The 14,365-nt window shown below is 42.4% G+C and overlaps 1 protein-coding gene across 1 annotated transcript in view; it reads left to right on the forward strand.

Annotated features, from left to right (window-relative positions):
• The first annotated feature begins 991 nt into the window (after positions 1-991).
• LOC126482107 (carboxypeptidase B-like) overlaps positions 992-14,365 on the forward strand; it is an 82,293-nt gene continuing 68,919 nt past the window's right edge. The window contains exon 1 of the mRNA XM_050106083.1: positions 992-1,068. Coding sequence (XP_049962040.1) covers positions 992-1,068 — 77 coding nt within the window. The remainder of the gene's footprint in view (positions 1,069-14,365) is intronic.

The raw sequence follows: 14,365 nt of genomic DNA on the forward strand, positions 1-14,365 counted from the left end.
GTCGTTAAGTGAAGGCCGTCGGCCACTGTGTTGTCCGTGGTTAGAGGTAATGCCTGAAATTTGGTATTCTAGGCATGCTCTTCACACTGTGGATCTCGGAATATTGAATTTCCTAACTTTGCGAAGTGGAACGTCCGATGTGTCTAGCTCCAACTTCCATCCCGCTCTGAAAGTCTGTTAATTCACGTCCCGCGGCCATCATCATGTGAGACACTTTTCACATGAATCACCCGAGTAGAAATGACAGCTTTGCTAATGCACTGTCATTTTATACCTTGTGAACGTGATACTAACGCTATCTGTAAGTGTGCATATCACTATCCCATGACTTTAGGCGCGTCAGTATACCACCCCCATCAGCGTGCGTCCATGCCACGATATATTGTCTCAAGAAGCCATTCAGCTGAAAGACGCAGTGTCCGGTCACGACCATCAATGTGGTATAACTATAAATGTGATTTATCCGACCAGGGGACTCGTTTTCATTGATCGGTGGTCCACTCTTGTGCGCTGTGTGGTGTTCTCTGAAAAGTAACTGCACCAAAATTGTATTCTGCCGTAAGATCTGCCACAAACGCCGCCCATACTACTCCACAGTGCCGGCAAGCCTCCGACATCCACGTTCTGTGATGAGGCTTGGAAGTCAGAGTGAGCTACTCATGGTTTCACGGTCCTTCACCTATTTTCCACAGAAGCTTAAGACTGTAGCTCACGAAAAGCGGAACAGATTCTTCGTATCCGAGATGCTCTTTTCCAAGCGGTGGTCATAACCATCGGTAAGTGGATTTCCCTATGCGTGTCAGCATTTTCGCGTTTAAAAGTGATTATAATGTTTCGGCTCATCGGTATATAGAAAATATAAAGAGGGTTTGCATCAGTTGTTGAGAGCTCTTAAATATGGCACTAAATGAAGTGGATAATTAGAGGCTAGGAACGAGATAAGGATGGGTATATACGCGGAGGGCGGGCGGCGAGGTTACCACACGACAGGATGCGCGCCTCTGCACTGTGTCTGCTGCCGCTGGCTGCGCTTCTAGCGCCTGCGCTGGCAGCCGTCCCCTACAGTGGGTGAGTCTCGCCAGTGTTACGCTACCTGCCGCGGCGGTCCGTCTAAGCCTCTTCTACAGTATCGACTTTCTTATCTCAGTTGGCTTCTCGAGACAAGTGCGTATACTGCAGTGCCCCTGGCGCTTTATTCCTCTACTGAGTATCGTCTGTTTTGAGTAGTCAATTTCGCACCGAAATGGGCGATATTGCGAGAGCTGTCTGCTGTGCACTTTGGCAACTCAGTGGTGAAAGTGAGGTTATGAGGGGCTATCTTATTACGGAAAAATCCAAACATAGGAATAAAATGTAGGAACAAGCAATGACAATAGGATTTATTAATGGCCAAAGGAGAATTCGTTGTGGAAGTTCTTGTCAAAGATTGTTTAGTGAATTGTTCACTCTCCTGAGAACTGAAATAATAGGTTAAGTGTCATCCAAACATTTCAGAACATATACACGTTTTTGCTCGAGAAAATATATACGTTCTTACAAACACACCAGAGCCGGCCGAGGTGGCCGAGCGGTTCTAGGCGCTACAGTCTGGAGCCGCGCGACCTCTACGGTCGCAGGTTCGAATCCTGCCTCGGGCATGAATGTGTGTTCTGTCCTTAGGTTAGTTAGGTTTAAGTAGTTCTAAGTTCTAGGGGACTGATGACCTTAGAAGTCAAGTCCCATAGTGCTCAGAGCCATTTGAACCAAACACACCAGATAATATATGTAATGCACTAAATAGCACCTTTTTGCTTTAACTTTTGTATCATGTTTTCTAAGTGCCAAATAACAACGAAAATTATCTTTCTCGCTGTCAAAATAATTTTCATTAAAACATGTATATCTGTTTACGTTCTTATTTATGCGTAGTGTAGTTTCTTTCTCTGTAAAAATCAAATAAAATTGTTTCCCGATACGTCGTCTCTCTTGTAGAAAGAACACTCGCAGGAAAACAACAAAAAACAGGAACATTGGTAACTTTTCAATGTGCCACGAAAACACGTCACATAACACATTAAAAAATTAAGAAGACCAAAAAGCATAAAATCTATTTCCATAATAGGTGTGAGCTCTATCAGAATACGTTATAACTTTCGATGTTAGTATATGCCGGCATAGTCCCTTGTCTCTGCGCATGCGCAACGTGCAGCATACTCGGCACTATCTATAGTTCATTGAAGTCACAGACACATTCTCGTCGTTGTTGGTTGCCAATATACGCGCAAGCACGAAAGGCGCGCGCACTGCGAGTAGAGTTTAGCCAGAAATTCGCTCGCGTAAAACTGGTATAACACACACTTCGTTGCTATTCAAATGGCTCTGAGCACTATGGGACTTAACATCTGTGGTCATCAGTCCCCTAGAACTTAGAACTACTTAAATCTAACTAACCTAAGGACATCACACACATCCATGCCCGAGGCAGGAATCGAACCTGCGACCGTAGCAGTCGCGCGGTTCCGGACTGAGCGCCTAGAACCGCTAGACCACCGCGGCCGGCTCGTTGCTATTCGTACGAAGGTCACTCAAAAGAAATGCACACTATTTTTGTAAAAATACAGTTTTCATTCTGGATGCGTGCAAGTTTTACAGTGTGTAGATACATTCTTCCCACTTCTTTTCATACTTAGTTCAACCCGTTCCCGTCAGTGGCGCCGTCACAGGACGTCTTTAAGATGGCTGCTACAGTTGACGTTCGTCAGAAGCAACGTGCTGTCATAGAATTCCTGTGCTGTGAAAAAAAGACAGTGGCAAACATCCACAAGAGCTTGAAAAAGGTGTATGGAGATGCTGCTGTCGAGCGCAGTACAGTTAGTCGGTGGGCAAGCAGGTTACGTGATGAAAGCGGGCACGGCAATATTGAGGATTGTCCTCGCAGCGGCAGGCCTCGTACTGACCACACTCCAGACAATGTGCAGAGAGTTAACGAGTTGGTGACTGCTGACAGACGCATCACAGTGAAGGAACTGTCACGCTACGTTGGGATAGGGGAAGGAAGTGTTTGCAGAATACTGAAGGTGTTGACGTTAAAAAAGGTTTGTGCCAGATAGGTTCTCAGGATGTTGACAGTGGCTCACAAAAAAACAAGAAAAACGGCATGCAGCGAACTTTTGGAACAGTACGAGAATGTTGGAGATGAATTTCTTGGAAGAATTGTGACAGGTGATGAAACATGGCTCCATCATTTTTCATCAGAGATGAAGAGGCAATCAATGGAGTGGCATCATGCAAATTCATCCAAGAAAAAAAATTCAAAACCACACCTTCTGCTGGAAATGTTATGGCTACAGTGTTTTTCGATTTTGAAGGACTCTCGCTTGTTGACAACATGCCAAGTGGAACCACCATAAATTCTGATGCATATATGTCGACACTGAAGAAACTTCAGGCTCGACTGAGTCGTGTTCGACCACATCGGCAAAAGCAGGATGTTTTGCTGTTGCACGACAATGCACGGTCACATGTCCATCAAAAAACCATGGAAGCGATCACAAAAAACTGGGATGGACAACACTGAAACACCCGCCTTACAGTCCTGACCTGGCTCCATGTGACTATCATCTCTTTGGGAAACTGTAACACTCTCTTCGTGGAACAAGGTTTGAAGATGATGACTCCCTTGCGCACGCTGCCAGACAGTGGCTCCAACAGGTGGGTTCAGAATTTTACCGTGTGGGTATACAGGCACTGGTTCCAAGATGGCGCAAGGCAGTTGAGATGGATGGAAATTATGTGGAGAAATTAAAAGATTGTTCTTGAAGAATGTATCTACACACTGTTCAACTTTCAAACATGTAGAATAAAAGATGGATTTTTAAAAAAATAGTGTGCATTTCTTTTGGAGTGACCCTCGTACATTCAAAGAATATTCTCAGCCAAGTGACTAATGGAAGTTCTTGAATCGAGTCAAATCGACTAACTTTGACTGCTTTTCGCTACCTGACAAATTTAGCTAACAGACGACACAGTGTGCCCCGGAACCGAACGTGTGAATAAATCAATTATTCAACTGCTCACAACTTTTCGGTGGTCGTTAAGTCTGTCATCCACCTTTGTTTTAGTAGTTACAGACACCTTAAACCCAGCGTCTTCTGCTATTTAACGGTGGTAACGATCAGGGACAAGTCGCCACCGATTGATATCGTTTGATTTCTATCGATTCAGATATTGCTACCAGCCATCGCAACGAGATCCTTGTAATGTGCGAACAGAAGAGATATACCCATGCTGTTTAAAAATGAGGTTATTGTGTGAAAGAGTTTCATGCATTTCTTAAACAATAAATCATGTTTTCCTCCAGAAACTTCATTCTGAGTGCTCCCGTGTAATATGCTTAATATAACTGCTATATTAATTGCCATTTTTTCCTTGCATTGCACCCTTCCAGTTCTAGTTCTTTCGCGTTGTCGAAGAGAGTAAACCAACGGTTCTGAAATACTGTATAACGATGAGATTCTTGGTCTGGTTACAAGCGGGTGATCACTAACGCAACATGATACCCACATTTCGTCCCCATTACTCACGAAAGACATTTAACAGAAAATTTTCAGCTATACACTTCGCGTTCTATTGCCTCCACACTCGAGGTGACCGGAAACGTATCCACCTAACAGGGCAGCTAAGTGATGCGTTCTATGCACAATAGGTCAAAGAAGAAGTACTCGTATGTTAATGTAACTAGGATAGACTCTCAAAACACATCCCGAACGATTAAATAATTTTAGCTGTGGCTTTAGATAACTTACAGCGGACATTATCGCGAAGTTATAGCGGCCGAAGTATGAGCTCAATTTCTTTAATGGAACTATGTACGTTTTCTTTTGCACTGGTAGGAGCTTTCGAAGAGGAGTTATGGGCCTAGTATGTATAGATCTTGACAACAGCAGCAAGATAATAGTGTCGCAGCCCTGTCTTATTGTCAGCAAAAATTATAACACAAAAATCTGTGCTACTGTTCTAAATGTGAACAATACGTAATTCAGGTATGGTGTTTCTTATTACGACTGTCACATCAGATGCTCAAATTGTTGATCTGAATTATTGATACCATCTGAAAGCGATTCCGGACAGACAATACTCGCGGATCACTGCAGTGTTTCACCGTATTTAACTTCATCGGAAGTCGTCTACGTTTCCTTCCAGATCTGTTAGATTTTCTCACATATAAAGGTCCAGAAGTGTAGGCCATTTTTTGTTTCCCGAACGATGGACCAAACGATGTCAAAACGTTCTACGCATGCTCTCTAATTATCTGCGCGTAATTCATGGGCCATCATACACACTTGTACCTCAAGGATTGCCTTACGCACAGTGGGATGTCTTCCAATAACTGCAGCAGTATGTCTGCTAGGACCTGAAGCTACTTGTCGTTACTTAGAGTCCCATCAATGAACTAAGAAACCACCTATTGATAAACTTGTATTACACGTTAATGTTCTAAGGTCATTGTTTGTCCACTTCTCTAAGCCACTTTCAAATGCTTCAAATGGCTCTGAGTACTGTGGGCTTAACATCTATGGTCATCAGTCCCCTAGAACTTAGGGCAACTTAAACCTAACTAACCTAAGGACATCACACAACACCCAGTCATCACGAGGCAGAGAAAATCCCTGACCCCGCCGGGAATCGAACCCGGGAACCCGGGCGCGGGAAACGAGAACGCTACCACACGACCACGAGCTGCGGACTAAGCCACTTTCAACTGACCTGTAGATTAATATGATCATGGTTTGTACGCAATGCCTCATGCGCAAAGAAAAATCTAATATAGGAACGCTGCATTATTTTGCATTTGTCGATGATGGCAGTCGGAGAACGGTAACAGATTTTGAAGTTCACTACTACAGAGCTTTGTATGGAGCGAAATGTGGAAAGGATGAAATTCAGTGGAACACTCGCATGCCTGATCCCACTAGCACATTAAGTTTCCTCGAAGCGACATGCGGCCTGTGTGTTATCGTTGCTAAAATATGAGCTGCATTTCTCTCATTTGTTGCTGTTCCTTTTTGTTGGCTTACTTTAGTCTTCACACTTTGAGTTTCTTGAAATATTTTTATGACGTTTATAAAGACAGATCTTGAGGGTCTGGCATGACCAGTATACTTTTCAGCTTCAACCACACAGCTATTCTAACAGTTTGGTGACGTTCGTCGCACCGAAAACTTTTCCATCTCTCGTTATATGAGAAAGTCTCAATAGCAGCACGAGCAAACTGTCTAGCCAATCTGGCGGCGTTAAAGCGCACAGTGTCTCTTACAACTGTGGAGAACTACCAAGATGTAACGGTTATCGTACTTGTGCTAGAGGATGTATATGAAGAGAGGAATAGCAGTATATCAATCTCGTAACTGAGTACAGGTTGAATGGAACGTGTGTTATATTACTGTGGTCGAAGCTAGCAAATTATATGAGACAATTGAAGGTGATTCTGCCTCACTGGTTCGTTGGTTGCATTTCTAAGGCACGTCTTAGAACAAGTTCCGTCAATATTATTCTCTCCCGTGTCAACCTTCATCTCCGAGCAGCACTTTCAATCTACGTCCTCAATTATTTGCTGGATGTATTCAAATCTCGGTCTCCCTCTACATTTTTTACCCTCTAGAGTTCCCTCCAATACCATGGAGGTTATTCGCTGACTCCTTAACGCATGTCCTGTCAACCTGACACTTCTTCTTGTCAGTGTTTTCCATACGTTCCTTTCCTCGAGGATTCTGCAGAGAACCTCCTCATTCCTTACCTATGACAGTCCCCTAACTTTCAACAGTCTTCTGTCGTACCACATTCCGAATCCTTCAATTCTCTTCTGTCCCTGTTTTCCTATAGTCCATGTCCACGTTTCACTGCCGTACAATGCTGTGCTCCAAACGTACATTCCCAAATTAAGGCCTATGTTTGATACTAACAGACTTCTCTTGGCCAGGACTGCCCTTTCTGCCCTTTTTTCCTAGTACTAGTCTGCTTTTTATGTTCTCCTTGTTCTGTCAGTCACGAGTTGTTTTGCTGCCTAGGTAGCAGAATTCCTTAACTTCATCTACTTCGTGACCACCAATTCTGATGTTAAGTTTCTCGGTATTTTCATTTCTGCTACTACTCATTACCTTTCTCTTACTTCGATTTACTCTCAGTTCATATTTTGTGCTCATTTGATTGTTTATTTCACTCAACAGATCCTGTAATTCTTCTTCATTTTCACTGAGGATAGAAATATTATCAGAGAATATTATCATACATGACCCTTCACCTCCATTTTTAATCCCATTATTGAACTTTTATTTTATTTCTGTAATAGCTTCTTAGAAGTATAGACTAAAGAGTAGTGCTGAAAGACTGCATCCGTGTCTTACAATCATTTTAAACCGAGTACTTCGTTCCTGGTCTTCCAGACTTATTGTTCTCTCTCGGTTCTTGTACACACGGTATATTATCCGTCTTTCCCTATAGCTTACCCTTATTCTTCTCGGTATTTCGAACACCTTGCACCACTTTACATTGTCGAAAGCTTTCTCCAGGTCGACAAATTCAATGAACGTGTCTTCATTTTTCATCATTCTTGCTTCCATTACCAGTCTCAACGTCAGAATTACCTCTCTGGTGCCTTTACGTTTCCTAAATCCAAAATGATCGTCATCTAGCAGATCCTCAATCTTCTTTTCCATTCTTCTACATATTATTGTTCTCAGCAGCTTGGATGCATGAGTTACAAAGCTGATTGTGTGATGTTTCTCGCAGTTGTCTTTTCTTGCAATCCTCGGAATTGAGTGAATGACGCTTTTCAGAAAGTCTGATGGTATATCACCAGTCTCACACATTCTACACATCAACAGTATAGTCGTTTTGTTGTCATTTCCCCATGATTTCAGAAATTCCGATGGAATATTATCTATCACTTGTGCCTTATTTAACCTTAAGTCTACCAAACCTCTTTTAAATTGTGATTCTAATAATGGATCGACTGTCTCTACCCGACCGACTGCTATTGCTTCTCCTATCACATCAGACAAGTCCTCCCGCACATAGAGGCCTTCAGTGTACTCTTTCCACGTATCCGCTCTCTCCTCTGCATTTAACAGTAGAATCCCTCTTGCGTTCTTAATGTGAGCACCCTTGCTTTAAATTTAATTGAAGATTGTTTTGACAGTCCTTTCGATAATTATTTCCATCTCGAGTTCACGTTTTTCATGCAGCCATTTCGCCTTAGCTTCCCTGCACTTCCTGTTTGTTTCATTCCAAAGTGACTTGTATTTTTGTATTCCTGAATTTCCCTGTACATTTTTGCACTTTCTTCTTTCATCGATGAATTGAAGTATTTCTTCTGTTACCCATGGTTCCTTCTCAGTTACCTTCCTTGTACCTAAGTCAGTGTTGGTTTGCTGTCGATTCTGATAACGCACTCTCTGTTCTATCTTCTTGTTCACAACTAATCCTTCTCCCGTTATATCTTATTCTACTGCTATTGATATCACTGTATAACTCATATGACCAGAGGTCCATGTTTTCTTTCCATTTCACTTCAGTGATCCTCGCTATATCTAGATTGAGCACTAACATTTCCCTTTTCACGTTTTCTAGAGTCTCTACCACCTTCAAACTTCTTCCATGCCGCGACTCGTAAAACGTTATCCTTTCGTTGGTTATTCGAACTTTTTCTCATGGTCACCTTCTCTTTCGCAGCTGCTCCCAGTCATCCGAATGGGCAACTAGTCCGTAATCTTTTGCTACTGGAGATACCATCATTACACTTTTTCAGTTACAGACCACATGTCCTGTGAATACACATTATGCGATTCTAATGCACTGTTTCCATTGCTTTTTGAATCCTCATGTCGTTGATCGTTGCTGATTTTTCTGCCTTTTAGGTTCAGTTTCTCGCCCCAAGGGCAAGAGCCTTCCCTGAACCTCTGTCCGCTCCTCCACCTTCTTTGTCATGCCATTAGCAAGCAGAATGAGGGCGACTTCTTAAGGCGGAAGTCTTTGGCCGCCATTGTTGATGGTTTTTATTCAGAATTTAAGCATTGTTAAGCGCGAACCCGTGGCTGAGGACGTCAAAGACGCTACCCCTAGACCACGGGTCTCATTGCATGCAAAGAGCAAAAGTTGCTATAACAAAGTCATTGAGGTAATTGTCCTCAAAACTTATTAAATACTTTAGACCAGCTGTAAGAAGCTGTACTCAATAATGATGTTAATTGCCGTACTTGTCCTGATAACAAGTTCTATTACCTCTGTCGTTTGACTACAGACCACTAAACCTGCTATCGATGCAGCATTTTAAAGATAACACAAGTGAATCATTTAGGAAAAACAGTCAAGATCGCGGAATATCTCAATTATTAAAATGACCGACTTGGGCAATTTAATGGGCCATCTTCAGATTGTGGGCTCCATTTGGCAGGAACTGGTGGCATGGTGAGCAGCTGCTTGTGATCACAAGTAGTGGCCATTGCAACCGTTTCTCCAGACGTCATTGCATGGTAGTTTCGGCATCGCATGCTCTCCACTTATTCTATTATCTTCTTTCGTTAGAATAATTACTGTTTAAAACATAAGTACATTTTACAGAACTGAATAAATAGAACCCTCTGATTATTGTATAAACGTCCGGAGAAATGTTTCGGTTTTGATAAAAAGCAGTTGTCTGCATAACAAGCGGACCTGAAATCCAAAGAACTGCGAGGCTATATTACCAACATGGCGACTACTTTGGAAGCCACCATCTTGGGTCTATCTCGTAATTTTCAACTGGAGGTCTTGTGACATTTAAAAAAGGTCGAAAGTTACATGAGAAACATAAAGCTGCGTTTAAAAAAAAATAGCTTTATTCATTTTGGTAGTTATGTCACATTTTTACACAATTAGGCATATGCTGGTGCAAATGTACATGGGTTGTTGTCTTTGCCTATGAGTGGGTGGAGTTCTTTAAATGGATATTTTAATTAGATGATTGAATGTGGCCCTGAAGTATTTAGTAGCAGCAAACTATCACTCATCAAATCAATGGTTAAGGAATGAGTCTGACTACTAAATCAGACAAAGACCAATTACATCATTTTATTATTTGGCAGTAATCAGATCTCTCAAGAAACAAATTTAACAATAACTGAAATCAATAAACTAAGATCTTGACAAACCAGCATAAAGGATTTGGATTGGCAATTCGATGTTGCTGCATGTCTGAACAAATCATTTAAATTTGCAGAGACTGGACTGTGACTGGGGTAGGTTAGTTCATAGAGATCGAAAATACTACATAAGGATATGTGTGTGCATCTGTAACCAGAATTGAAAACATGTTCAACTTCTGACTGCAAATAAGTGTTATACATAAGGATTGGAATTATTGAACACAGTTATATAAACCTCGAGTTTCCCTAAAGTTCACTTCGCTCTTGCGACTGTGTCTCACCATACAAAGAGTCTGCAGGTGGTAGATGTGGTGGCTGAAAAATCAGTCGTTGTTCAAAGGTTTTAATGACGTTAGTCCCATTTGGGAACTGAAATGTATCAACGGTAACAGGTGAAAATTTCTGCCGGACCAGAGTAGTGGGTGACTAACTGTTGCCCACTCACTGGTGTTATGCAATGAGCTGTATAAATGAGCAAGTGCTGTGTCATACCTGAAGAATTACGCAATGGAATCTCAAGGTGTGAACATCAGTGAGGACTTTAAGACCTTCTGCGATGAAGAGTATGGGCTGTTCATATTTACAAATGTTTCATTCATAGTGTGCACAGAAGATGCTGGTACAATAGAGACATTCTCATCATGCGTTCCGAGGTCTTTCAAGGATTTGAAGTTCAAATTTTCAAATGTGTGTGAATTCCTAAGGGACCAAACTGCTGGGGTCTTCGGCCCCTAGTCTTACACACTATTTAAACTAACTTACACTAAGAACAACACACACACTCATTCCCGAGGGAGGACTCGAACCTCCGGTGGGAGGGGCCTCGCAATCTGTGACATGGCGCCTCAAACCGCGCGGCCAGTCCGCGTGGCAGGGATGTAAAGTGTTTTAAGAGATGGAGGAGTGCAAAGTGGTTAAAACATTTCTGCCATGGAACTCACTGGGATGATCATGATATACCCTACAGATATATGGTGGCATTGCTTCGATTATTTGACCACACGCAAACCCTCAGCTACGTCAAAGGCGAGGAGGTCATGTGGATGCGTTGAATCTTCAAGTTTGATGCTATTCAAAACGCGGAAAACTACGTGTACCTTGCTCTACATCGGCTCAAAATAAAGACTTCTGTTCTTTGGGGCCTGCAGTGTAAAATACGTCCTCTAAAGATATAATTATTATTATTATACAACTTTCGTTTGGTGTTTTTACCTTAGATGTAATATCGTTGTTGCTATGTACTGCCTTTCTGTAGAATTGTTAGTTTCTGCTTAGATGTACGTATATCTCACTTTAGACGGGTTTTATATATGCTATTTTTCTCTTGACAGCTTGAATGACAGTTGATCAGCGATATTACATGTTTACATAGTTACCATTACAAGTTAAGTGGTGTGTGGATATTGGTTCTTTTTTTATATTTTTTATATTTTCTGCTCTAATTGACCGCGCCGATAGCTGAGTGGTCAGCGCGGCGGGTCGGAGATTTTCTCAGCTCAGGGACTAGGTGTTGTGTTGTCCTCATTATCATTTCATCATCACCAGTGGAAGGCAACGGGCAACCGCCACTGGAATCACTTCCCTAGACGCTCATGCGGTGCACCTCTCTGACGAGGCTTCCCCCATGACAAGACCTGCCGTAAGGCAGAACACACAGTTTACTTGTTCTACTTATGTCTTTGCCGGGAATTTGTTTTAGTTACAGTTTAGATTTTTGTATTATATTTTTATTTTTCTGTATCAATTTTGTTGCTGTCTATGATTTGTAATTTTTTCTTACTATTATGTCTTCGTCGTATACTATTCATGTTGTTATCGCTGTTAGTATGGATGTGTATTATTTAGTGTCTCTCATTTATTACTTTACCCATTTCTTGCTTTATAATGTGAATAGTGTTTTCTGTGATCTTTATATTCTTTATGTCAGTTTTTTCATTCATAAATGTATGAGGTTGCTGTATGCGTTTGAATATGTCTATATTCCCTCAAGGATGTTCATGATTACTCCCTTTCCCGTAATATGGAGAATTTCTGGTGTTTCGTTTATGGGTTTTACGTTGCGTTTTTCTGTTTGTACAAGGTGTTTCAAAAATGACCGGTATATTTGAAACGGCAATAAAAACTAAACGAGCAGCGATAGAAATACACCGTTTGTTGCAATATGCTTGGAACAACAGTACATTTTCAGGCGGACAAACTTTCGAAATTACAGTAGTTACAATTTTCAACAACAGATGGCGCTGCAAGTGATGTGAAAGATATAGAAGACAACGCAGTCTGTGGGTGCGCCATTCTGTACGTCGTCTTTCTGCTGTAAGCGTGTGCTGTTCACAACGTGCAAGTGTGCTGTAGACAACATGGTTTTTTCCTTATAACAGAGGATTCTGGTGTTGGAATTCCACCGCCTAGAAGACCCTGTTGTTGCAACAAGACGAAGTTTTCAACGGAGGTTTCATGTAACCAAAGGACCGAAAAAGCGATACAATAAAGGATCTGTTTGAAAAATTTCAACGGACTGGGAACGTGACGGATGAACGTGCTGGAAAGGTAGGGCGACCGCGTACGGCAACCACAGAGGGCAACGCGCAGCTAGTGCAGCAGGTGATCCAACAGCGGCCTCGGGTTTCCGTTCACCGTGTTGCAGCTGCGGTCCAAATGACGCCAACGTCCACGTATCGTCTCATGCACCAGAGTTTACACCTCTATCCATACAAAATTCAAACGCGGCAACCCCTCAGCGCTGCTACCATTGCTGCACGAGAGACATTCGCTAACGATATAGTGCACAGGATTGATGACGGCGATATGCATGTGGGCAGCATTTGGTTTACTGACGAAGCTTATTTTTACTTGGACGGCTTCGTCAATAAACAGAACTGGCGCATATGGGGAACCGAAAAGCCCCATGTTGCAGTCCTATCGTCCCTGCATCCTCAAAAAGTACTGGTCTGGGCCGCCATTTCTTCCAAAGGAATCATTGGCCCATTTTTCAGATCTGAAACGATTACTGCATCACGCTATCTGGACATTCTTCGTGAATTTGTGGCGGTACAAACTGCCTTAGACGACACTGCGAACACCTCGTGGTTTATGCAAGATGGTGCCCGGCCACATCGCACGGCCGACGTCTTTAATTTCCTGAATGAATATTTCGATGATCGTGTGATTGCTTTGGGCTATCCGAAACATACAGTAGCCGGCGTGGATTGGCCTCCCTATTCGCCAGACATGAACCCCTGTGACTTCTTTCTGTGGGGACACTTGAAAGACCAGGTGTACCGCCAGAATCCAGAAACAATTGAACAGCTGAAGCAGTACATCTCATCTGCATGTGAAGCCATTCCGCCAGACACGTTGTCAAAGGTTTCGGGTAATTTCATTCAAAGACTACGCCATATTATTGCTACGCATGGTGGATATGTGGAAAATATCGTACTATAGAGTTTCCCAGACCGCAGCGCCATCTGTTGTTGAAAATTGTAACTACTGTAATTTCGAAAGTTTGTCTGCCTGAAAATGTACTGTTGTCCCAAGCATATTGCAACAAACGGTGTATTTCTATCGCTGCTCGTTTAGTTTTTATTGCCGTTTCAAATATACCGGTCATTTTTGAAACACCCTGTAAATACTGATAAGATGTGGGTGGATTGGTTCAAATGGCTCTGAGCACTATGGGACTTAACATCTCAGGTCATCAGTCCCCTAGAACTTAGAACTACTTAAACCTAACTAACCTAAGGACACATCGGTGCCCGAGGCAGGTTCGAACCTGCGACCGTAGCAGCAGCGCGGTTCCAGACTGAAGCTCCTAGAATCGCTCGGCCTCAGTGGCCGGCTTGGGTGGATTGTTTTCACTTTCTTTGGTGTACTCTTTATATCTTATGCTGGAGTTTCTACCGATTTGTTCTATGTAGAATTTATCGATGTGTAAACCCGAGCGTTTACAGAATTCCTTTCATTAGGCTGATAATCTTCTTGTTCCATGGAACAATACTATAAGCTTTATCAGCTGTGTATAAGAATGTGTTGAATTCAGAAGACGTGGTACATAATTACTTCATATGGATTAACGTTCTTCGCCGGCCGAAGTGGCCGTGCGGTTCAAGTCTGGAACCGCAAGACCGCTACGGTCGCAGGTTCGAATCCTGCCTCGGGCATGGATGTTTGTGATGTCCTTAGGTTAGTTAAGTTTAACTAGTTCTAAG

The sequence above is a fragment of the Schistocerca serialis genome, chromosome 5 (genome assembly GCF_023864345.2).
Source record: "Schistocerca serialis cubense isolate TAMUIC-IGC-003099 chromosome 5, iqSchSeri2.2, whole genome shotgun sequence".
NCBI classification, from domain to species: domain Eukaryota; kingdom Metazoa; phylum Arthropoda; class Insecta; order Orthoptera; family Acrididae; genus Schistocerca; species Schistocerca serialis.